We start from the raw sequence: 24,741 nt of genomic DNA on the forward strand, positions 1-24,741 counted from the left end.
CTTCCGGAAAACAAACCAGCGAACCAAATTCTCTGCTAGTCCACGCGCAGCGAGCAGGCCAGTGATCTCTGCCCACCAGGGCGCCTGTTAGAAACAGAGGCTCAGGGGCCCCACCCTAAACCCACTCAACTGGAATCTGCATTTTTACAACAGTCCTGGGAGAGCCATCTGCTCATTATACAACTGACTCAGAGAAGTGAATTCAGGAGTGAAATGGCTGAAACTCGAGGGGTGAAGAAAGGACAGTGCCAAAGCGGTTAAGGGGCTGAAAACTCCGTCACAGACGAGAAAAGCCAAGGTCACCTGGGCTTGCTGGAACTGAACACCTGGCAGAGATGCTCTGTTCACATACAGTGTACTAAGGACGCCAGAAGAAAGCACAATCAAAACTCTCTTGGTAGCTGAGAAGGTCGAAGCTAGAATCCTGATCAGCTATTAGAGGGGAGCAGATTTTTCTCCCTATGAGGAAGACAATCCTAGTAATTAGTTTCTAAAGAAGAAAAGATTGGTCCGTAAAACAGAGACTGCCAAGGCACCATAACCAAACAGAGATGAGACACCTCTGACACGAATGCCTGAGGAGGGATTCTAGCACTGTAGGAGGTGAGGAACCAGAGGGACTTCACGCCTTTTTAGGTCAACGTTCTTTACCCAGCTACATTCCCTGAAGCAGAGGCTGGAGCAGTACCTGTCTTGGGAGGTTTGCTACGGGATGCCAAGAAAAAGTCGTTGTCGTCGTCGTCGTCGTCATCGAAGAGGCCAGCAGATGCTGGGACGTGCGCGCTTTTCCCTGGAGGGGGCCGCTCGTGCTTCTGGGGCTCCTTCAGTGCCGGGGCAGAGGCGCCACCGAACATGTCAGTATCCCCTGGGGGTGGAAGGACAGGACAGAGCAGCTGTGAGTCGCTGTGGGTGGGCTTCCTGACTCACAGGAAGAAAAAACAGTACCACCACCAGAACTAGTCATTTCAGTTCATCCACAAACACATTAACGGGACCCAACAGCATGCATGTCCCACAGGGCAAAACCAGCTATCCCCCAGACTGGAAAAAACCCAAGGCCGCTGGTCTCTAAGGGAATACGAGCTAACACAGGTAAGTCAGCTCTCTGAGGATGCCCTCTGAAGCTCTTCCTATTCTCCTCCCCAGTTAGCTCTTTGAAGAGGACAGTATTAAAAGTTACAAAACACCACTACATAGTTCTCAAAAACAAACTCTGAGTTACGATACCTAAAAATACAGAAACAGCTCCTGCCGGGATTTTCTTTCCAGGTTTAGAGGATGAAGATGCTAAAATGAGGAACAAAGAGAGAACATTTCAACAAAGAAAGCAACTTTCCTTGCTAAACGCACCTTCCTGAAATATGTACAACATAACAGAAAGCTAACAGGAGACATTCAAAAACTAATTTTTCCTCAAAAAGCCATTTACAAATCCCTTAGTATTATCTTCACTACCGACACCATGACTTTTCTCTTGGTGTTAAACCAATCTAGGCTGTGACTCCCACGGAAGATCACGGACTCTGGGCAGACAGTCACAGTGGGGCTGACTGCCGAGGCCAGGAAAACGCAGCGCACAGGTGGGGAGGCGGGAGCAGAGCGAGCAGGGCTCAACGGTTCTGACTCTGTCCGTCCCATTTAATGAAAATGTGCAAGCAAAAAATGAACAGCCAAGTATCTGAGACATTAGTGCCCGGAACGAAGTCAGTAACAGAGAGCAGGAAAGCAGGCAAGTCACAGACGCTGAAAACTGGAGAGTGGGGCCCTCAAGACAGTCAGGGCAGCCAGCGTCACAGCAGCCCAAAATCTGATGACTTCTGGCCTGGGAGACCAAGCCACTGAAAATAACTCATTCCCAATTCTCAAGACTATCACAGACCTAACAGAATAAAATTTTTAACTTTTTTAATAGCATATGTGTGCTTCTTAAAAATGTCACATATTATTCTAATGTACACTGGGCTAAGGAATTACTGATCTCCAATGCAGATGCAGAATTTCAGAAATGTTTCTTTGAACTGAATTTGATTACATTAAGATATCCGCAACACTGCCAGAGTGCTTTCCCTGGTTGACTTTTTTCTGTTTTCTCTATGAAAGAGACAAAATCATGATATGGGTTTACAAATGGTGCTTTTTTGTTTTTGCAAGACACGAATTAGTGCAAATGAACCGCTTTTAACCAGATGAAGGCGAACATACAGCTTCCTGCCTAACAGAGAAACAAAGTTTGGGGATAACTTCAGGGGCTCCATCTCCTGGTGGGAAGGAGCCAGTTCCGGAAATCTCTAACGAAGCAGCGCAGTCAGCCCCAATCCACACTCACCTTCCTTAACAGGGGTTCGGGCTCCCCGATCCCGAGGGGCTTCTGTGAAGAGGTCACTCTGCTCATAATAAATTAAGAACACAGGTCAAAGCAGCACAGGAAAACGGAGTTGTACTCCAAGATTTCTAAAGAAAAGTGTCTTATAAAGTTTAAAAAACACACATCTACTGTTCTGCCAGAAAATCAGTTCCAAAGTGAAGACTATGATGAAATCAGACCCCGAAACAGCTTAGGTCTTATTGTTATTATTCAGCCGCTAAGTCATGTCCAGCTCTTTGTGGCCACATGTAGCCCCTCCAGGATCCTCTGTCCATGGGACTTTCCAGGCAAAGATACTGAAGTGGGTTGCCATTTCCTTCTCCAGGGTATCTTCCTGGACCAGGAATCAAACCCCCATCTCCTGCACTGGCAGGCAGATTCTTTACCACCGACCCATCGCGGAAGCCCGATTTAGTCTACAGAGAAATTAAATACAAACATGGACGAAGATAAAGACAAGGTCAAGAAACAGCCACTTAGGCAAGTAAATGCAAGTTTTCCACTGGTAACACTCTCACATCCTCTCCCTGCTTAACAAAGGCATCGAGATACAGTGTTTCCTCACTTTGTGATCCTTAGTTCAGAATCTCCTAAAATAAAAAGTAGAAGCAACTTCCAACTAAGAAGCCACTGTTTCCTTACTAAAGGAACTGAAAGTTATTTCTTCCTTGCAAACCCATGACACAGCTATGGAGAGCTTCACTGATTACCGCGGACTCACCTCCTCATCCTCATCATCAAAAAGTCCCTTCCCTCCACTGAACAGGCCGCCTCTAGAACCAAACGGCGAGAAGTCTTCATCTGTCAGCTTCGGGGGTGCGAATAAGTTATCTTCTTCATCTAGCAAACAGAGGGAATGCTTTGCATGGAGAATTAAAGATGGGTTTGGAACTCCAATTCTGGGGATCCACATTACAATACCTCCAAAACTGGCAGGGGGTTTGTCTAACCATATGTAATAAGCACTATTTGGATGCTGGTGGTCTGAGGGCCTTCAGACAAAAACCCATCGAATTCCTTAAAAGGTTCTTCGGGTTCCCACTCTCAAGTCCCTTACGTGTCTGGAGCAGAGTGAACTCTGCAGGTGATCCCTCTCATCTCATTTCTTCTGAAGCAAGTATATGCTTCAGCTGCCATCAAGACCTGTCCCACCAGAATTTGGGCGACAGAAGGGCAGACTTAGGAGAGATCAGGTTGACACAGCCCCAAAGGAAATACAATGGACATTGCTGCTGAACGTGAAAGGGCCTGACACAATATTCCTTACTGGAAACAAAGGCTAGCAATCCCTAGTTTATAAATGTCTAGAAAGACAGCTAATGGTCCCTGTAAAATCCAGTGAATCAAACCTTTAAAGCATTTTTAACCCACACTCACTTCTCCCCACACCTCTAAAAGTGAACGGAGACAGACCTCATCTGCCAGCTTTTAAAGAAGCATTTTAATGAATTAGGGAAGCAATATTCCCCTTCCTGAGTCAAGAGCCTCCTAAAGAAGAGGATCGAGGGGAAAGGCTTACCATCTGAGGGAGTTTTCCTTTCCTTCTTCTCTTTCAACGTCTTCTGAGGTTTTGCTTCCCCTGGGGATAAGGCTTGAAGAATATTTCACAGTTTAATAACACTCAGTCTATTCTTAATATTTATCTACTGAACCTTCACACACATCCGCCACCCTCACAATTCCTAAGATGAGAGCAAGACATTCAACTTTGCGTCTCTGCTGCACCTGAGCACCTACTCAGCGCCCTACCCAGAGAGGACACTCAGGAGTGCCTCTTTTTAAGGCAGAAGGGTCCAGCTATCACAGCAGGTCACGTGCATACCAGGACTGCACTTGCTGAAAGATTCTTCTGATAATCTTTCCACTTTGTTAAATCACTAGAAAATACTGCATGCTACATTTTTATTTAGTCAAAATAAAAAACAGGAGTAAATATGAAGCCAGGGATTTTTAATCCGGGGCCGATGGTTCTCTGCATTATTCATTAATCCCCTGAAACTTCACAGAGATGTGTATATGTGCATTTTTCTTGGGGGAGGGGGCGGTCCAGTGTTTGCTTATCAGAGAATCTATAAAGCAAACCTAATAAGAACTACAATTTATGCTTCTTGCGTCTTAGTAATTAAACAAGGAAACCCACCCTCAGGGAAGCCCAGAGAGCGGTCCCGACGGCCCCACCGCCCTGTGAGTGCCTCTCAGAGGAGGCGACGTACTTGTGTGCTCCTCTTCCATCCGGCTCGAGGCGTCCCCTTTGATCCGAGCTGCCAGTTCATCAGCAAAGGATGTAGGCCTGCTTCTTTTCTACAGCCAGGGAAGACCAACAGAATCACTTTTTGTACTATTTGTTGTGACTAACTGGTATGGTTTATTTTGGGACACCTAACAAAACTACGCAAACAACGGCAAAGAAACTGATCCGATGGGAAGATACGTTTAACTAAATAAATGTAAACACATGCACCCTATAACAGGCCACCTGAGAAAGAGGCCTCAGTGTTCCTTCAGAGGGAGATGCTCTTTACTGCCTTTTTTTTTTTTGATATTTCAACTTTAATACTCAAAGATCTAGATAAGAAAAATACCACAAGGTCCTTGGGGGTTGGAGTATTAGGATCTTGAAACTCTGAATGTGAATATATATTGAATGATCTAACTAGCAAAATCTTAATATTTGGAGAACAAAGTGGTACCTGTTTGGCAACTTGGGATGCTCAACTATTATAATTTCCAAAAGTGAAAATGAATTACTGATCAAAGTGATGAAGTGAAAAACGCTATGACGCAAAATGAGACAGTTACAAACATCCATGCCAGTAAAAGGAATGAGTCCTAGGAATCATCTCTAAAACCTCGCCAGGCGATGGGGGTCACAGCCCTTCTTACGGGTCTAGAGTTTTCTTCAACGTCTTCGGCATCCTCCTCCTTCTCAGAGTCAGCAAAAATGTCGCAACCATCGTCCTCTTCTTCGTCACTCATCTGTGCAGTGTGCTAAGAGCGTAAACCACCAGATTATAAGCATCAGATACGGGCATCAAGCTGAAAGAGACACTACCACTCAGACTTCAGACTTCTCCTTCAAAGTGGAAGAGCAAACAACTCACCACAAGTTCCGAAGCAGTGAACGTGCAAGAGCAAATCCTGCGCAAAACCCACCTTCAGCGCAGCAGCAAAAAGTGAACACTGAACACGCCCACCACGGGAGAAACGAGTCAGCTGAGTAAGTGTGCTGTTATCTCAATAAAAACGTTAATGGTCAAAAAGAATAAGCTGTACCAGCTGGAGAGGCATCCGAGGCTGTCCAAGGGACACAACAGCGAGCGATAAACCCAGAATGGACTCACCACCCTGACACACAGCACGGCTACAGACACGGGCATGTTTGTAAAAGCAGAGGACAACACGTGGAAACGTGCTTTCCGGTAACACCCGTCATCTCTAGAGAGTGTAAAGATATGAAGAATAGATGCTCAAACTTAACCTTATGTGTTAAGTTCTGATTTTTACAAAGGTAGCCACTGTATGTAAAAACTGTTCCGTTTTTTAAATTTTTTAACATTTAAATCAATAAACTGTGCCAATCACTACGTTTAAGAGCACTTTTTCAACGAATTTAATCCTTTGAACACTGAGATTAGCAATGGCACACAAAAAAGTCTATTTCTAACAACATAAATAGTTGCACCAATGCTTTTAAATCACCATATTATTAGAAAAACTGTCTGAATTTATCAATCTTAATAGTAAATTCCATAGAAATACATACACTCTCCAGAAGGACCGATTATGAAAATCATAAAGACAAGCCACGTTTGTGAAACACAAGAGTGAAAAGTGCTGAATCTTTCATCTGATAGTTGGAAATTTTTCGGCAAATTTTTTTCTCAATTAGGAAAGTGAAACACAAACTGGAATCATCTCAATATACTGCCGAACATACACTATGGTAGCAGAATTCATACATAATTCCAGTGCTGATGAGATTCTGGGAAAATCATTATGCGCCTGTTAATCTGGAATGTCTATTAAACAGTAGTTTCAAGTAGTGTTAGATCACCTAATTCCTAAGAAAGAGGTCAGAGGCAAAGGGTTTTTATGACTGAAAACTCTGACCGCAGTATTATCGCAAAAGTAAGAATCTTAACTATTTCCCATACACATTTAGAGACTACAACAGAACCATACATGTATGGTGAACAAATACGTAAGTTTACAAAGCAAATTACACAGACTATTTAAAACAACAAAGAAATTCTTGTGATGAGTTAATATGAAATGACAAAAAAATAAACTACGCGTTAACGAAAAGAACATGTCCTTAGAAGGATATATAAAAATTAAGACAGCAGTGCTAAGACCGTAGGATAAGATTTCCACTTCTTGAGTGTTCCTTAGCCTTGCTGCAAGATTATCTTAGATTTTAAAATAGGAAAGGTGAATTCATAAGAAAATTTCAATATGGGCTGCTAACATTTTAGAGGCTCTGTCTCTCAATTGTTTTTTTACTTGTTGTCCAAGAAAAATGAAGAAAATATAAAGTAAAATTGAGAAAAAATAAACAAGGAAGTAGTTAGCCTGAAAACCTTAAAATCTGAAGGAAACATGAGTATCTATAAATGTGAATAAATCCTTACTTTCCCGTAAGTCATTCAAAAGCAATTTTACCATAGATTCATTCTACATACTGTGCTTACAGTTTAAAAGTCACCTCGATAAACACATCTTACCCGGTTTTGATCACTGTCACTGTGATTGGCAAAATCTTCATCTGACTCCTTTTCGGGGGGAAAAGAAAGGCTTTGTTAACACTGGCTCTACTTGGAAGTACAGAAATGATGCCATGTCTAAGTGTCTGGGGCAGCCACCACTGACTGGTCTCCAAACTGACTACTCACCACCTGCAGTACCAAGGTGCAGACGAGGTGGAGAGTTGGCAATGTCACCAAGGGCTATTCCAGCTACAGGTCATCTTCATATTCTTTTAAACCTCTCTGACAATTCACTCTTATCAATCTGCCCCATCATTTCTAACCTCTGGACTAAGAGTTGCACATGGAATCAGCTAAATTATTAAGATCTAGTTTGCACTGGTTTGCATTCTCTATTTTCCTTCTAAGTAAAACCATTACTTGATCAGGCCCAAGAAGGGAACATTAGTATTTAATACAAGCCATTAGGTAAAGAGTTGCTTCAGCGGCTAATGACAATCAGTGAAAGAAAGGCTGTTTTTAAAAAGTTCATTTCCTCCTATCAGGTGTTTTGAGGGGAGGGCTGCAGGCAGGAGGAAAGGAAACCGATTGTGCAAACAGAGGAGGCGGCGCGGGAAGGAGCATGCTCAAGACTGTGGCCTTATAGAAAGCAACATTCAGGAATGATCCTCCAGAGAGTTTCTACCCTTTGCAGTAACAAATATTCCATTTAAAGGAACAACGCCAGATACAATCGGGGTCAAGGCCAAGCCCACAGACTCTGAGGCCTTAGAGAACAGGGAGTCAGACCAGGCTCTTCGGGTGGGAAGATGCCAGAGGTAGCAGTCAGGCTAACATTTAAGTGGACGCTTTCAGCAAGCTTCTGGTCTAGAAGGTTTTAGGGTAAAGAATGTTTTAAATATGGACTGTTCTCCTAGAATTACTCAAAGATAGAACTTACTCAAAGACTGTATCTCAGGCAGAGATTCCACCAAACTATCTAAGTTGTCCCCCTCGAAATACACTGGTAAGAAGAGGATTTGGTGGGGCGGTGGGAGGGAGGGCAATGGTACAGGTGATGTAAAGGGTTAAAGCGGTTTCCTTTGGTTTTGTACACAAGAAAAAAAGGAACTTCCCATCCCAAGGAAAAGACCTGTGAACATGGCTTCTATTGCTACTAAGAGACTGTTGTAAACGAATTGGTAATCCACGAACATGTCATTTACTGATCCTGCTAAATGCACCCTAAGTTTCCTGCCCACTATGACCTGGACACACCAGCAAGCCCTTACCTCTTCTTCGTTCTCTTCCTCACTGTCTGCAATACTCCCGCGATCACTGCCCACTGAACCTTCTGGTTAGAAGAAAGATAAAGGTTAAAGCCAGTATTCGTAAGGAAACATTCTTAATTTCTTCTCAAGATCACAAAGCACCATACATCAACATGAAAAGATTTTGATAAAACCATCCATACTCATTCATTGGAATTAAAAGTATCTTCACTATAGTGAGGAATGGAATATTTACATAGGCTCAAAGTATTTCCCCACGGGGTATTTATTAATAACAATAGTGACTATAGTCATATTTATAAATTAGTCACATATATTAGTTACAAAGGGAAAAACTGGCTTATACTCTCTGAAGATGTCACGGTTGTGAAAAGCAAAAAAAGGCTGAGAAATGGTATCAAACTAAAAGACTAGAGATTTGACGACTACATGCAGTGAGTAGATTGGATTTTGAACCAGAGAAAAAGAGGGACTGTAAAGGACATTACTGGGACAACTGGAAAAATCTGAGTATGACTGAGGATTAGCTAGTGTCAAATCCAGTAAAATTTCCTAACTTTGGTAATTATACTTTTTGCTACTGTTGTTGGAGACCTGTCAATTGGTGACTTTATTTCCTATAAAAGTTACTTTGGGAAGAGGTTAAAAAGTCAAGTATACTTGATTTGTACATTCTTGCCAAGTCTCATAGGATTCAACCACTTGGATTAATTTTTTCTATTAATAAGCAGGATACAAAAATTAAAAGTCTCACATCAAAGCCCAATGCACACATCCAACCAAGATGACAGATGGGCAAATCAATATGCAGAACGTGCAACTAAATAAGAGAAAGTTCTTATTCTCAGAAAATACACAAAGAAATACAGCTGTCCCTCAAGGGATAGGTTCCAGGACCCCCTTTCCCCAATGGACACACACACAGACACCAAGATGGCGTAGCATCCACGTATAACCCACATCCTTCTCCTGTAGTCAACCTTAACTCGTCTCCAGATTACTTGTAATACCTAATACAACCTAAGTCCTATGTAAGTAGCTGCCTATGCAGCATTGCAACTATTTGCTTTTGAGACTTCCTGCAATTTTTTACTCCCAAGTATTTTCTATCCATGTTGGTTGAATACCCAGATGCCAAACCCATGGAGATGAACTGCCAACCGTATACGTGAGTCAGGCGGCAGGATGTCTATGTCTCCTAAGGAGGCTCAGGAGAAAGTAATACTACACATATAGAGAGAGAATGATACACAAATACGGTGAAATATTCACAAATGGTAACCTGGGCAAACGGTATGTAAGAGTTTCTTGTCCTAGTCTTGTAACTTTAAGACTTTAAAGTGAAGTTTGAAATTATTTTTAAATAAAAAGTTAAGCTATAAACGTTAAAAGCAACAAAAATATGCAGTGCAAAAGTGTACCTTCACTAGAAAGCTCTCCAAGACCTACATCTTCCTGCTCCATGAACAGCTTTGACCCAATTAAATAAGGTAAAGGACGGTCAATGTACAGATCCTGTAAACAATGAAAAGGAATAAGCAGTTAAATATTTGAGTTGAAAATAAAATCAGGTATTCCACTTGACATCCACTTCCATCTGACTACCCCAAAAGAGTTACATAATAAAAGAGAAGAAGAAACACAGCAGGATTTTTTTTTAATCACTGATTTAAAAAAAGTTAAATCCCAGGTAAAGATAGAAAAGTAAAGCTGATTCATAGAGGCTTTCCCTTCTCAAGTACCTGATTGTATTAACACAAATGGCAAAGGCTTGTAAAAAGTTTACCGGCAGTAACTGAACAAAGGGGCACAACTTCATAGCAACACTCCCCAGAGGAGGAGGACCGAGGGAAGAAACTGGAAACCCTGACAAGCTTTCATGATGGTGACCTATCTGCCTCCCCTGAAAAGCAACTTGGTGAGCAAATACCAACCCATCAGCGACTCTTGAGAACGAAGTCCTAAATTTGGAGAGGCACACGGAGGAAATAACACAATCAGCAAGCGGGTAGTGGGACGTGTGGACAAACAGGGCACAAGGCACAAAGGAAGGGAAAGGAGAAGGCCGCCTCCACACTGCATCGGGGAAGAGGCAGGAGCAGAGACATGAAGTGTGGGTTAGACGGAAAGAAACAGTATTTACCGTCGAATATCAGCTATCCACAGGGCAAGTATCTACAGTCAACATAATTAACTACAGGAATGTTTCCAACAGACTGATAAGAACCTATCCAGGAGAGGGAGGAAAAAAAAAAAATAATAATACCCCTGAGAGGCTCACACGGCAGAATTCAGAGAAGTGAAGCTGGTAAAATAAGATCAGAAGGTCAAACAGCAGAACAAAACGAAGTAGACTGTCCACGGGAGCATGTTAGAGATTCTCCCGTGTCAGGCCACTGCCAACACCAAAAATTTACAGCCGAGAAGCACTCCACCTCGGAGGCGTGGTCCTTCGGCTTTAACAACTCTTCCCTGTAAAACAGGCCCTAGGGACAGAAGAGAACAGCTCTGTCCTTGGAAAATGACAGAAAGTTTGGGAAGGTTAATGTAAAGGTCAAGGATACAGCAAAAACTAATTCAGTGCAAAGAAATCAAAGTGCCAACTGGGCTGACTGTTCACGGACTCAGAAGGCCTGTTCCCATGTCCTCCTGTAACAGGAAAACTGGTGAGACTTTCGAGGAGGGAGTGTGGCCCAGGCACCACAGTTCCCAGGGTCTGCTGTGTGAGTCAGTCACGCAGTCGTGTCCAGTTCCTTGCAACCCCATGGACTGTAGCCCACCAGGTCTGTGCATGGATTCTCCAGGTAAGAAGACCGGGTGGGTGGCCATGCCCTTCTCCAGGGCATCTTCCCAACCCAGGGACTGAACCCCGGTCTCCTGCGCTGCAGGCAGACACTTTACTGCGGCAGCCACCAAGGAAACCCAGCTGCCTACTTCTAAATCCCTACAGTGAAAAAGCAAGATGACGAACGCACATCAGGGTTAAAGGACCAGCCCCAGCCCGGCCGGGCCGGGCCAGCTCAAACTGGAAGAGAAACGTGCAGTGAACACATGATTACGAGAGACTGCTTTTGCTTCAATTCACAACGCACTATGTGTCAAAAGGACTCTCAAATCCAGTAAGGCAACCTCTTGTGTTTGCTACTGAGCCAACCTGAGAGAAAGCACAGTGAGGCCAAGAGCACCTGCTAGGCCAACAATCTCTTCATGAACACTCACAGCACTTTCATTCACGTTGGCTGAGACCTGGAACAACCCACATGTCTTTTAACACTTCTGAGGTCCCTCTTTGTGCAAGCTACAGAATGTCAGTTTCCCAACAACCCCCGCCTCTCATGAGCCTCCTCATCCTTCGAAACCCAATTCACATCTCACCTTCACCCTAACTTCTCCAGCTAGAAGGCAAAACATCTATGCTGGAGACTTTTGTAACTGGCTCCTTCCTCTGACCATCTGGTATGGTTGTAACAAGCATCTTGAGAGTAGGAATGAAGCCCTGCCTCTCTGTACTCCCCAAGCTTGGCACGCTGGAGCCTAGTGAGTACGCAAGCAATGCTCCTGTGCAGCAACCCTCTGACTGGTGGGGTCAGCATGAGAGCGCCAAGTGGCATCCTCACTTCTTAGACGTGAAGGCCACATCTTAGTAATTCTGCGCCCAAGTAAAGGACCCAAATCACAACAGGCCTAACGATAAATATTACAGCTGAGTGTCTTTACCTTTGGCTCAAGGATCAATTCCATCCGCTCATTAGCATCATCCTCTTCAGAGTCTGAGTTTCCTGCTTTTATATCTAGTTGCTCAAATGCACTGTCCAACACTTGTAAACCGTAGTTCACAGCCTCCTGGACTTTAGGAATCAGATCTACTTCTTTCTGTTCCCGGGTCTTTTCCTAGGAAAAAGTAACTTTTAGTAAGATCTCCAGTATATTGATACCACCCTAATAAACACTGGGAATGTTCACTGAAGCCTAGACTCATGCTCGAAAACAAACAAAATCAAAAAAACTTAATTAAAAATGTTGTTCTTAATCATTTGCAATGTTAAAATGCTGAAAGTCAAAGATTTTGCTGAACGCTTCATCTCAGACTTCGGAGTGCTGAGCCCCAAATGTGTCTACACATTGAACACGCACCAAACTACAGAAGGTTCTGGAGCTCCACGTTCATCATTTACAAAAACAAAAGCACAATGGAGTGATGGTGCAGCCTCTATAGACTACGTAAAAGCGCCCTAAAACAATGATGGCACATCAGAAGATATCAGGGGCACGTTCCCTCCCTGCTTCTGAAGGAACAAAGGGCCTGGGGTTTCAGCTTTGCCACGACTGTGCCCACTCACCTTGGCTAATGGTCCTTAGGACAATCTCAGAGGTTAAGACTTAGAAGAAAATACTCCAGGCAAACACGTTATTTTTCAATTACAGTTTAAAAAAAATAACTGGACAACTACATTTTATAAACTTGTTTCAAACCAAGAGAGAGTCGGTTTCATCTCTAATCTATCCTGTAGGTTACCCTAGAACAATGCCCCGACCTCGACAAAACTTTGTCCACAGCACCAACCTGCTGAAAATAGTCCACCCATCTCCACTTCCTATAACAGCAGCTCTCACACACTCAACTGTGTCATCAGTTGCAGGAAGTAGTGCAGAATACATTTAGTGTCATTTCCTCTCCTCACAAATATTCTGCAAGTTGATGTATAATTACAGAAACAAACAAACCATACAGTTTTCCCCTTTGTTTTGTTTTTCTGGCACACCGTGTGGCATGTGGGATCTTAGTTGCCCAACCAGTGACCAAACCTGTGTCCCCTACATTGGGACAGTGGTATCTTAAGCACTGGACCCTGGGAAGTCCCCGTACACTGCTGCTTTGAAAGCCAAAAGGGAAAACCTGAGGAGTGTTTTATACTTCTACCTCAAGTGCAGAAGTCTTTCTAACTTACCTTTTTTGTTTTGGCTGCATCTTTTTTGCACTCCGGTATGTTTGATTCCAAGTTAAATAGCTAACATTGTACTAAGTGTGCAGACACATGCTTGTGGATTTTTTAAAGACAATTCACTATAATAACTATCACTTTAAACTGAACCTTGACTTGGTATAACCAGATATTACTACACTTAAAACAGTTTAGCAAATCTATTAAAAATAAAAAAATTTTTTAATAAATTTTTAAAGGCTGCTGCTGCTGCTAAGTCGCTTCACTTGTGTCCGACTTTGTGCAACCCCACAGATGGCAGCCCACCAGGCTCCCCCATCCCTGGGATTCTCCAGGCAAGAACACTGCAGTGGGTTGCCATTTCCTACTCCAATGCACGAAGGTGAAAAGTGAAACTGAAGTCGCTCAGTCGTGTCCGACTCTTAGCGACCCCATGGACTGCAGCCCACCAGGCTCCTCCGTCCATGGGATTTCCCAGGCAAGAGTACTGGAGTGGGGTGCCATTCAGGCAAAATTGTAACTGGTTTCTGGTACCCTTTCTTGGTCTAACACGTTCATATGTTACAAGTAGTCTGGCTTTCTTCTTACTTTTATTTTTAAACTGGTGGTAATAAGCAGCAAAGCAGGCATAAAGAACAGGGATACACAATCTTCAAAGAACTCACCACCTACTGCCCAGTATGGCCCATTTTGGTTTTTGTTTTTTAAGTAACCCTCAAGGTAAAAAAGGTTTTTACATTTTTAAAGAAGGAAGGGGAAGGGATAGGAGAGGAAGAAAAGAAGAAAAAGAAGCAAAGGATAGAGATCAATGCAGCCAGCAAACAAAATATTTCTTACCTGGTCCTTTACAGAAAATCTCTACACACCTCTGCTCTACTCTTAAGCCAGAAATCGGGAACTTAATCTATACATTTCTTCATACAATAAATTTCAGAAACAAACAAGTTCAATTCTTGAGCTGTCAAAACCAGCCTCTCCCATTCCTCCCAAAGTCCATCTCCCTGCCCCACTCTCCCTCCAGCAGCTGTATCATAAACCACTACTTTTCTTCTTTAAAGGAGCCCAAGAGAAGAGTGATTCAAAGCAAGTACCTGTTCTGGTTTTTCTGCCTCAGTCTTGAGCACCGGCTCCTCCACCTCCTCATCATATACACGCTAAACATGGAAGCAAAGTTCAGTGTTTAGTCAAAACAGCATTTGGAATCAATCACGATGTAAGCGTTCAATACACAATTTAAAAAAGAGAAAGACAAGAAGAAATGATTATTCAAGAAACGGCTGAGGCCAAAGCAGAGAAGAGCAGACAACTTTCCCAAAATCAAGTTTAAAGAAAAGACACAGAAGACTAGGAAACATGAAAAAACAAACAAAAAACTTTCCATCTCACGGTTGACCACAGTCACAAAATCAGTAAGCAACCAGGGTTCACACTGTCAGTCTAACCTGACACAGCACTGACAGGGCTCTGATACAGGCCCTCACACGCGAGGCCCTGAGCGCGTCAAGTGGTGAAACTTACCCACTGGGTATAACAGCTTTTACATTTTATACAGTAGAAACCATGAAGACATTTTTATCCTGTGGCTTAAAATGGTTGATTTTTATTATCTCATTTATAAGAAAACAGATAGGCCAAGCCCACCACTGATTGGCCAGAAGACCAGTCATGGGATTCACCCATACAGCTTGGGCAGGTGGCTTCTTTTTTCCAATACAGGGCCATCATTCCGGCAACTCATTGTGATTTTTTTAACTATTTATTGTTGCTTAAACTCCCAAAGTAAAACATTCTCATTATAAATAGTGCAGTGATGAAAATGTTCTAGAATTAGATACTAGTAATGGTCACAAAACTTTAAGAATACAGTAACACCTACTGCCTTCTACACTTTTAAAAGGGTCTATTTTATGGTATGTAAACTCCACGTCAATTACAATTAAAATGTCAATATAAAGCTAATTGCAGAGAGATATATTTAAAAATAATCCCATCCCTGCCTCCAACCTCATCCTCAGAATAACTAAGTTAAGTTTGGTGTGTGTTCCTCTCTGTTTCCCAAGGCTCTTACACAAATTTATACGGACATATGCACACATCCAGAGCTTTCTGCCCTTCCAGCTTTGAAACAAAACTGCATTCACATGACACACATCCTTCTGCCCCACTTTTTCACTTGATATTCTCATAAACCACTTTCTAGGTCAATGCATATAGATTTGACTCAATTGTTTTTATATCTGCATACTATTTTATGGTACGACGTTGACTGTAGTTAGTTCAAGAATCCTTTATTAGAGAACATTAAGGACATTTCCAGTTTTTGCTAGTGCCAACCAGCTGCTGTAAATATATACTGAATTCTCAGGTCAGGGACCCTTTATTTCTACAGGCTTCTCGAAAACACGATTGCCAAGCCAAGGTCAAAGCTCTGGTTGACTCTTCACAGCTTCTTCCGGACCTCTGTGTGGGGCAACTCTCGCTGCCGCCACACACCTTCAGTGCCCACGTCCCAGACCTTTGCCGGCAGCTGAGTGAGGCTGCCCGTCTTTTCAAAATAACTGTCAATCTGATTAGACAACCTTATTTTCAAATGTTCATATCTTCTAACCCAAGATGAATCTGATTAAACGGTGTTGTTTTTAAAAGTTCCCATCTTCCAACCCAAGAATTCTACTTCTTGAAATGTAGTTCCAAGAACAACAGACACAAGCAGTAAGATGCTCATGGCACCAGATTTACATTCAAAACCACAGACACCAAATCTGTTACTCTCTGCAATTCCAATCAAAATACTAGCAGAATCTTCCGGGGAAATTAGCAAGATATCCTCAAATTCACAGAAGTGAAGAAGCCAAGGATAACCATGAAAATTATGACTAAAGAGAAGTCACAGAGATTTGCCCTATTAAGACTCCTTAGAAATCTCTGGTCTTTAAGATTGTGATACTTACTACAGCGGATAAAGGTAATAAAAGACAGGTAACAGACAGACTCACAGTTACACGTAAGCCTACTTATATTCGCAAGAACACACATTCATACCCATGTCACTGAGGAAAAGAACTACGTAACAAAAGTTACCTATGTGGGAAAGAAACAAATGCGATCCCTACCTCATATTACATACACATGTACCAATATACATCCAAAGACTATATATACACTCTCCACATAAGAAGAGTAAAGAGACAGCAAAACCAGCAAGCCCACACCCAAAATATTTACAGCTAAGGAAAAAAAATATTAAAATCTGTTAATACAAGGTAGTGCACATTATAAGCATTTGTGGTTATTATCTGCTCTTTCCTGCTACTACTGCTAAGTCACTTGAGTCGTGTCCGACTCTGTGCAATCCCATAGACGGTGGCCCACCAGGCTCCCCCATCCCTGGGATTCTCCAGGCAAGAACACTGGAGTGAGTTGCCATTTCCTTCTCCAATGCATGAAAGTGAAAGGTGAAAGTGAAGTCACTCAGTCGTGTCCGACTCTTAGCGACCCCATGGACTGCAGCCTACCAGGCTCCTCCATCCATAGGATTTTCCAGGCAAGAGTACTGGAGTGGGGTGCCATTGCCTTCTCCTCTGTTCTTTCCTAGATACACAAAATATTGTATCTTTAAAAGTTCTGTATGGGGGATTGTTAAATAATGGTAGCCATAAAATGAAATAGAAACAGAAATTAAGTTCAGTAAATCTTACAGATGTGTTAAAATGCTTATAAAATAATACGCTAACATGAAGAAAAATGCAGGCTGAAAATACATACATACAAAAAAGGTTAAAGTTATATACATACATGGGATTAGAAAAAAATATGCCAAAATGTTCAGTGGCTGGTTAATTTGGGGTGGTAGAATTATAGTTGACTTCTGTAGTTTAAATTTTTTCACATTTTAATACTTTTTATACATTATTCTGACAACAAAAAAGGAAAAAAAGTCCAATGTCTGCATGAGAATGAACTTGGAATATACATGTCAAAACGTTGAGAGGCTCTTCCTTAGTATCTGAAATTTCATATGCTGCTTCTTTTGCCGTATTAAAAAAATAATAATTCTATAGAGACCAGAAATTAGGGGAGTAATTTTCAAAGGCATGAACAAAAAATGGCAAATAAATCTTAAAATTGAGACTTTAAGACAAGACAGCTGCCCAGGTCACTTCAGACTTTAAATAGCAAGACCATTTAACTTAAAAGACTGAGCTTCAAGCTTAGGTCTGAACAGCATCAATACCCTCCTTCTTCTCCTGCCTGTCATTAGAAACACCTCACCAGACATCAGCAGCCTTCAGAAAGCCAAGCAGGACATCTAAGAAACCAGCCAACAAACACACAAAGCCCGCAGGATCTTTCAAGGGTGGCCAAGCAGGACCATGAATCCCAAGTGCTCAGTACACAAGCAGGTGAGCAACGCTAACTTACTTCACCCTTCAGAACTCACAGCTTCACGGGTTGCCTGATCATTTTAAAATCAGGTGGCCATTCACAGAACTGTCAAATATCTTTGATATTTCTACTTGAAGAATCTTTTCCTCATTTGGGGAGATGAGGTAAGAGGTGAAGGTGAGGAATTAAGAGAGAAATCTGACAACAGGGAGATTTCTCACACATTACACCCAGCCATGGTCCTCTTTACTTTTATAATCTCTCATCAACGCATTCAAATATCCACTGAGTCTCTATATATCAGGCTCACGCTGAACCCAAAGAACATAACACTTAGTAAAAACGTGGGGCTTGATTTAGCAGAGAAGTTCAACACATCAAACCGTATTGATAGATGCAGAATTACAATCATAGGAAGTGCTGTGAAAGAAGTCGTTAATTAGGTCACTCAATGTTTCAGGACAAAATTCCTAAAGGAACAGATTAATGAAGCTGCAAGAACTGTATTCCCTACTGATAACACACTGATGCACTGGCCACAGTGTTAATCAGCATTTCTGCTCCTTCAGAATCCCCTCGTGAGCCTTTACTAAAGGTACTAATTTTTCTTGCCCTAAAAAGTCTTGATTGCTCTTCAGTTTCACTAACTCTATAATGCAGTTCGCAATCTACTAGCTGCCTCTGAGGTCAGTTACTAAAACCCAAAAAGCTATTTCTTTGTGTATCTTTCCAATAAACTACCATGAAACCAAATGACACCATCGTTTAAGACAGAATTGTAATACATGAGTCCTGATGTCAGGGTCTGAAGAAAAAGCCAAATCCCTGCCAAATGTATTATCGGCAGGTAGATTCCTTCAGTTTTATCAAGCGTCAGCCATCCTTTTAACAGCATGACGCGCTACCACGAATGGGAAGAATGTAACACGTGGCATCACAGGGAGGTCTGGGAAGCAGCTCGAGTTGGCAGTGGCCACAGCACATCTCGAGGGAAACTTGGCCGCAGACTGGAAGCGGAAGCAGCGCAAGACAGTGGAGACAGAGAGATGGACGCAGGGAATCCAAGAAGCGAACAGAAATCATGAACCAAAACCAAAAATAATCAACAAAAACAAAAGTAAACAAAAAACCTCCCACAAAAACCAGATCAGAAACTCAGAATCTAACAAAACTTGGAAAGAAAAGAAGAGCTGGGGAAAGAGAAGACCTGCAGGTTACGATTCAGAGAAAGGAGCTTATAACGCCCATTTCCCCCGAAGTATCAGTCAGAACCAAGCCAGTATCAATGTGCTTCAGGCACATCAGGTACAAAAGAAGGCTCCCAGTTCTGTCCCTTGCCCAGTCGAGGGCTGCAAGACTGACTGCCGAGAAGAGCTAAGCACCCGATCCAGCAAGAAAGGCACAGAATGAGAGCAACAGACGTAGTTAAAAGGACACAGAATTCAGCGAGATGAAGAAGTGATGGGACTGCACACACTACTGAAGGAGAGTCGAGGGTCCTACACCGCCTCTTCCAATAGCAACGATGCTCAGGACCAAGCACCGACATTCTGCGCAGATGGCCAGAAAATGACTACAGATTTAACCAGAATATCTGCTGTATCTTAGATTACAGGCAAAAAGATACTTAAAACCTTTATTAAGATCTTTATTTTACACACAGGTTCCCCCAAAAGCCCAGTAGTGGCACTTCAACCTCAATTACTAAAAATGTACAAACGTGCTGTGTAAGATATCTGCATGACAATATTTAGTCTCCTCTTAACAATCCTAAATCTTTGTATAATCTTGCAATTTTCAAAATCATTTTTATTACTTTGTATCTAACAGTCTCAGGAGATAGCCTAATTTAATAATCCTCTTTTCACAGTATAACTAACACTGATACTTAGAAAGTTAGTCACCCTATGAGAAACACAGGTCAGCTTAACTAAGCTTTCTCTCCATCTTCTAGAATAATCTCCCCTACAGTCATGGAGCTCCAGCCACATTTTATTCCTTTTTATTCTGGAATGACACTATTACAGAAAATTGTGATATTATCTAAGAAGGGGCTCTAGTTTATCTATGTGTTCCTAGAACCTAAAACTTTGAAACTTGATAAACCGACAAAATTGCACTTGGGTTAAAGTGCAACAATCTGTTTAGAGTTGATTTTATGACACAGGTTCAGCCAGCATAACAAGGCATTAGTTCAGAATAGTCCAAGTAGACACACACATGCTTTTAATATAACTTAACAGAACATAATGCATACAATTAGTAACATGCTGGTGCCCAGAGGGTCAGACCAGGTGTATGGCTTTCCTTACAGAGGATAACAAGGCTTGCTGGAGGGCCATGCAATTCACCAAAACTGCTGACAACTCCAGAATTAATAATGGATGAAAACATTGGAATATGAGGAAGTTTTTATCATTAGGTTTTCTCAAAGGCTTGAAAAAACAGGTAAACTTGACTAATAAAAAGGGAGGGAACATCAATTACCAAGAAGTACTACTTACCCCAGAATTTAAGAGAACCTAACAACAGGCCAGTTAATATCACAGTTTGACTACTGCTCCCTCTAACAGTGTTACTTCTTTAAAACTCGGATGCAACTAAGTAACTCACGTTTTCAATGAACTGGGTATTAGAGAGCATAAGGAAGTCATTGAAGACATTGTGCAGGCGGCAGTCGGTGGCTTTAGTCTCCCGGATTAGTCCGTCCACTTGTTTCTTGATTTCATGAGTCCTAGAGATAGTCTGTTGTGAAAATTCCTGCAGAAACTGTAGTAGCTATTTAAAAGACAAACATATACAGCAGTATCAATATGCGTCTGTACTATGCATCTATTCTGCATATCAAAACAGAAAAGCAGCCATTTTCTTTCGTGTGTGTGTGCGTGCGTGTGTGTGTGTGTGTGTGTGTGTGTTGGAACGGAAAAGGGATGCTGCTTTTGACAGTACCAAGGCCAAGCAGCATAGAAAAACATTAAGAAAGCTCATCAAAACAGTGGACACTTCCTATCTCGTTTCTGGAGAAACTTTAAAGTGGTGTTTGATTGTCATCCTACAGGGATCACACAGGAAAGGCAAAATGACAAAGCACTGCTCATCCAAAAATCCTACTCAAACGGGACTCTGGAACCGCGGCTCTGAGCTTACTGGGTCCCAGGCCTAAGGTGTCTTACTCAACGATATTCATATACTGGTTTGTCTCCCAACCCACTCAGTCCAGATCTCAACAAGGAGTCGCCTATGAGGTGCCACTGCAAGCCTGCGGCGCGGTGGAAGCCGAACTCTCCGCTCAGGATGGAGCTGGCCCCTGGCCGAAAAAACCGAACAAGGAAGCGAGCGCCCTGCGATGGGCGGCAGCCCGAGGAGCAGCCCTCAAGAGAGCTGAAGTCAGCCGGCCGGCATCCGCCCAAGGGCCTGAGGACTGCCACCAGGAAGTTTTCGAGAGCAAGAAGGGGTGTTATTTAGTCCACGAGAGACAGAGCGGGGTCGACTGGGTGGAGAGGGGCTGGGGCTGATGTCCTCCCGCTCGCAGGCCGCGCATCCCCCGCAGACGGCCCGCCTCCGCTCCCGTCCCGGGTCCCGCCTCTCACGCCCGCGTCGGCCGCCAGCGACCAGCTCTGGCTGCTCCTGCGGATCTCCTCCACCGACCAGGGACGCTCCCACACGGGCTCGGACGCCGGCGCTCGCTCCTGGTCGGGGGTGGCCCGGCTCATCTGCAGCGGGAAGGACGGGAAGAGGGGCTGAGCTCCGGGGAGGCGGCGGACGCGGCCCAGCCCCAACCCAGAGCGCCGCCCTCACCATCCCGGCTGCGCAGCTTGGGGGGCGCCGAAGCCGCAGGCCCGCACCCGCCGAGCCCCAGAGTCTCCGGAAGCCTAGCCCCTAGCAGCGCGGCCCTGGCACGTGACCAGCCTCACGTGACCAGAGCGCCGCGTGACCTGCCCCTCACGTGACCGGATGTGGGCCGCGGAACGGAGGCTGGGCCCGCTGGCTGCGGATGAGTCACGTGCCTGGATCTAGCGATGGTCGTACTGAAGGAACTAAGTGAAAAGGAGAAAGGAAATACATGATATCACTTATATGCAGAAACTGTATGTGAAACAGACTCGCGAATGTAGAGAACAAACTTGGTTGTCAAAGCGGTGGGGGGTCAGGGGAGGAAGGGATTGGGAGTTTGGGGTTAGCAGATGCAAACTGTTACATATTTAACGGACAAACAACACAGTCCTAGGAAACGATATTCAATATCCTGTGGTAAATCGTAATGGAAAAGAATATGAAAAAGAATGTATATAACCATCACTTTGGTGTACAGGAGAAATTAAAACACTGTAAATCAACTATAATATAATTTTTTTTAATCTGTTTCACTTTAGAAAAGGGGGGAAAAAAAAAAAACAGGAAGACTGCGGAAGCCAGGGGGCGCTTAAGGGGTGCGGGAGTCAAGTTTAGCTTCAGCTGAAGGACCCGAGTGGCCGGCGCGTAATTAGTCCGGAAGTATGCAGGGAACCAGATGTGTTCAGAGGGGAGCCAAAAGGATCTTGGAAGACCCATCCAAGGAGCTTTAAACGTCCGGAGATGTGTGCAGAAGAGCTCGCGGCTGCTGCGCCTCTTCCTTGCTACATCTCCGCTGACGGTCACTGGGTCAGCACACAGAAACCTAGATTTACTTGGAGATGGATCTATCTCGTTATCATCATGCTTTTGAGGACATGCTCGGGTTCAACTCACTGGGCCGGGCCTCCTTAAAATCCTTTACTCCGTAGGCAATGCCCTCAGATTCAAGTCCAAAATCCATTTGTAATCTGACCCCTGCCTGTGAATCCATTCTCAACTTTCCCGGCTTCCGGCTTCCCGGGAGCGCTGAGTGATTCAGCTGTTCTGCCTCACACTTCCCCGAAGGTCCATCTGCAGAGACCTTCTTCTGCCAGACCAACTTACTTTTTAAAATGAAGATTCCAATTTCTTTCCATTGCTCTGTGCCCATGGGCAGGTTATTTAATCCGTGTAAGTTACCTGTCTTTCAGGAATGTGGTGTTAAATGTGTTAAATGTGGTATTTGTAAAGTACCAGGGTGCCTGCCATACTGTAAGCATTAAACATAGTTCTGCCCGTGTTTTCTATGCCCTTTCTTTATCGAACTCTTGCCCTGTGTTTCGTGTTTGCCTCTTTCTCTTGAGTGAAGACTTCCCTGATTACCCCAAGGATAGTTTTGAGTGCCCCTCCTCAGTTATTTGGGGCTTACCTCCTAGCTCAGTTCCTAAAGAATCTGCCTGCAATGCAGGAGACCCGGGTTCAATCCCTGATTGGGAAGATCCCCTGGGGAAGGAAATGGCAACCCACTCCAATATTCTAGCCTGGAAAATCCCATTGAAGGGGAGTCTGGCAGGCTACAGTCCATGGGGATCACAAGACTCAGATACAACTTAGTGACTAAACCACCACCACCACCTCAGTTATTTTCTAATGTTTGCACAAATATCCAGGCTTTCCTGGTGGTTCAGAGAGTAAGCAATCTGCCTATAATGCGAGAGAGCCTGGTTCCATCTCTGGATTAAGAAGATTTCCTGGAGAAGGGAATGGTTACCCACTCCACTATTTGTGCCTGGAGAATCCCATGACAGGGGAGCCTGGTGGGTTATAGTCCATGTCCCAAAGAGTCGGACATGCCTGAGCAGCTAACACTGTCATACTTTTCACAAATATTCATCATAGAGTATCACATTATGTTTTATAATGTCTCATGTATAATAGTAATACATAACGTTTGAAGTAGTAGGAGTTTACTACTTTATACATATTATTTCATTTGATTCTCACAATGACTGTGAAGCAGGTACTCTTATGCTTGCATTATAGTTGAGGAAATAAGAGGCACAGAGAGGTTAAGTAACTTAGAGTTAGACAAAACACTAAACAAAGGGTGCCTGGAACCCGCACTGTTAGCCACTATGTTGCTCTGTAGCTAGTCTTGCTTTCTTGAAGGAACTTCGTTTTTAAGTTGCAGTCTAGCAACCTCCTGGCCATTCCTTCACATTCATTTAAAATATTTTTAATAAATAAAACCACTTTAGAATTTGGTTGGTAAAACTGGGCCGAGCCAATTACCAAACTTACACCTCGTCTAACATCATCATGGACAGCTGCAGTGGGCACATGGGTAAGCTTGGCCTCAATGTACCTTAATCTGCATTCCAATTCTCAGAGCCCCTGAATCACCCACACCCTGGACCTCAGCTGAAACTGCTGGCTTCTCACTGTGGACTGTAATAGAGCTGCCACTTAAACTTCCAAGGCCCTCTGTTAATGCCTGGTCTTTTCTCAACTAAGCTGAGTCTCTCAATGCCCCACCGCGCCATTTCACCCTCTCAGCTTTATTTCCTTGCTTCGTCTGCCTAGAGCTTACGATATTAGCCTTCGACTTCTGTTGACAGCCCATTAATAGGCTCACTTCATAGTTTTGACACATGGTCCCTGCTAGCTCCTAGCTTTGAATCAGTCTGACTATGCCCTTTCTCCTTCCTGATACCTAGGTTCCTGAAGGAAGTCACTGCGATTTCATGTTCTGCAAACTTAGCTGGCCCCTCAGCACTGGTTAACAGCTCTTTCACTTGATCCGTGTACCTAACCTTGATTAGATCTCTTCTGTAACTTTACCGTGTGGTTCAAACTGTCCACTCTATTTGCCTCTCCCAGAGAAAGCAGACTTCCACTTCTCATTTCAACTTAAGATGTTTCTATGTCTACACGTTCTGTGTCCCATACAGTTTTTTTTTCTTTGCACACAACAGAATATGACTGGCAAACTCAAAACAGAATTGGGGGTGGGGGAAAGATATTATAGAGCTCACTGAACTTAAGGAAAGCCAAGCAGACACTGGTCTTGGGAAGACCATACATACATCAGAACGTGGGACCGTCTCCTCTGAGTCACCACCATCAGAGCTCAGTTCCAGTCTTCTTCCTTCTTGGTTTTTGCCTCTGAATTTCACATTCCTGAGATGAACAGAATCTCATTAGCTTCCCTTGGATCACGTTCCCACTTCCGTAAGTGGTTCTTCTACCGAGATCAT

The 24,741-nt window shown here is 43.4% G+C and overlaps 1 protein-coding gene across 7 annotated transcripts in view; it reads right to left on the reverse strand.

Annotated features, from left to right (window-relative positions):
• Window positions 1–21,585, reverse strand: part of WASHC2A (WASH complex subunit 2A) — a 46,413-nt gene extending 24,828 nt beyond the window's left edge. For 6 of the 7 annotated variants that reach the window (XM_052640800.1, XM_052640799.1, XM_052640798.1 and 3 more), the window contains exons 1-15: window positions 21,470–21,585; window positions 21,262–21,384; window positions 20,285–20,449; window positions 14,377–14,439; window positions 12,060–12,233; window positions 9,764–9,857; window positions 8,343–8,404; window positions 7,090–7,137; window positions 5,249–5,353; window positions 4,579–4,666; window positions 3,885–3,956; window positions 3,087–3,205; window positions 2,327–2,384; window positions 1,228–1,287; window positions 689–865 (exon numbers count right to left, since the gene is read on the reverse strand). In XM_052640800.1, the coding sequence (XP_052496760.1) occupies window positions 689–865; window positions 1,228–1,287; window positions 2,327–2,384; window positions 3,087–3,205; window positions 3,885–3,956; window positions 4,579–4,666; window positions 5,249–5,353; window positions 7,090–7,137; window positions 8,343–8,404; window positions 9,764–9,857; window positions 12,060–12,233; window positions 14,377–14,439; window positions 20,285–20,449; window positions 21,262–21,384; window positions 21,470–21,472 (1,411 nt within the window). In that variant the 5' untranslated portion in view covers window positions 21,473–21,585. The remainder of the gene's footprint in view (window positions 1–688; window positions 866–1,227; window positions 1,288–2,326; window positions 2,385–3,086; window positions 3,206–3,884; window positions 3,957–4,578; window positions 4,667–5,248; window positions 5,354–7,089; window positions 7,138–8,342; window positions 8,405–9,763; window positions 9,858–12,059; window positions 12,234–14,376; window positions 14,440–20,284; window positions 20,450–21,261; window positions 21,385–21,469) is intronic. The other variant, XM_052640796.1, reaches the window with a different exon arrangement.
• Between the last annotated feature and the right edge of the window lie 3,156 nt (window positions 21,586–24,741).

This window comes from Budorcas taxicolor, chromosome 5, assembly GCF_023091745.1.
Source record: "Budorcas taxicolor isolate Tak-1 chromosome 5, Takin1.1, whole genome shotgun sequence".
NCBI lineage: Eukaryota > Metazoa > Chordata > Mammalia > Artiodactyla > Bovidae > Budorcas > Budorcas taxicolor.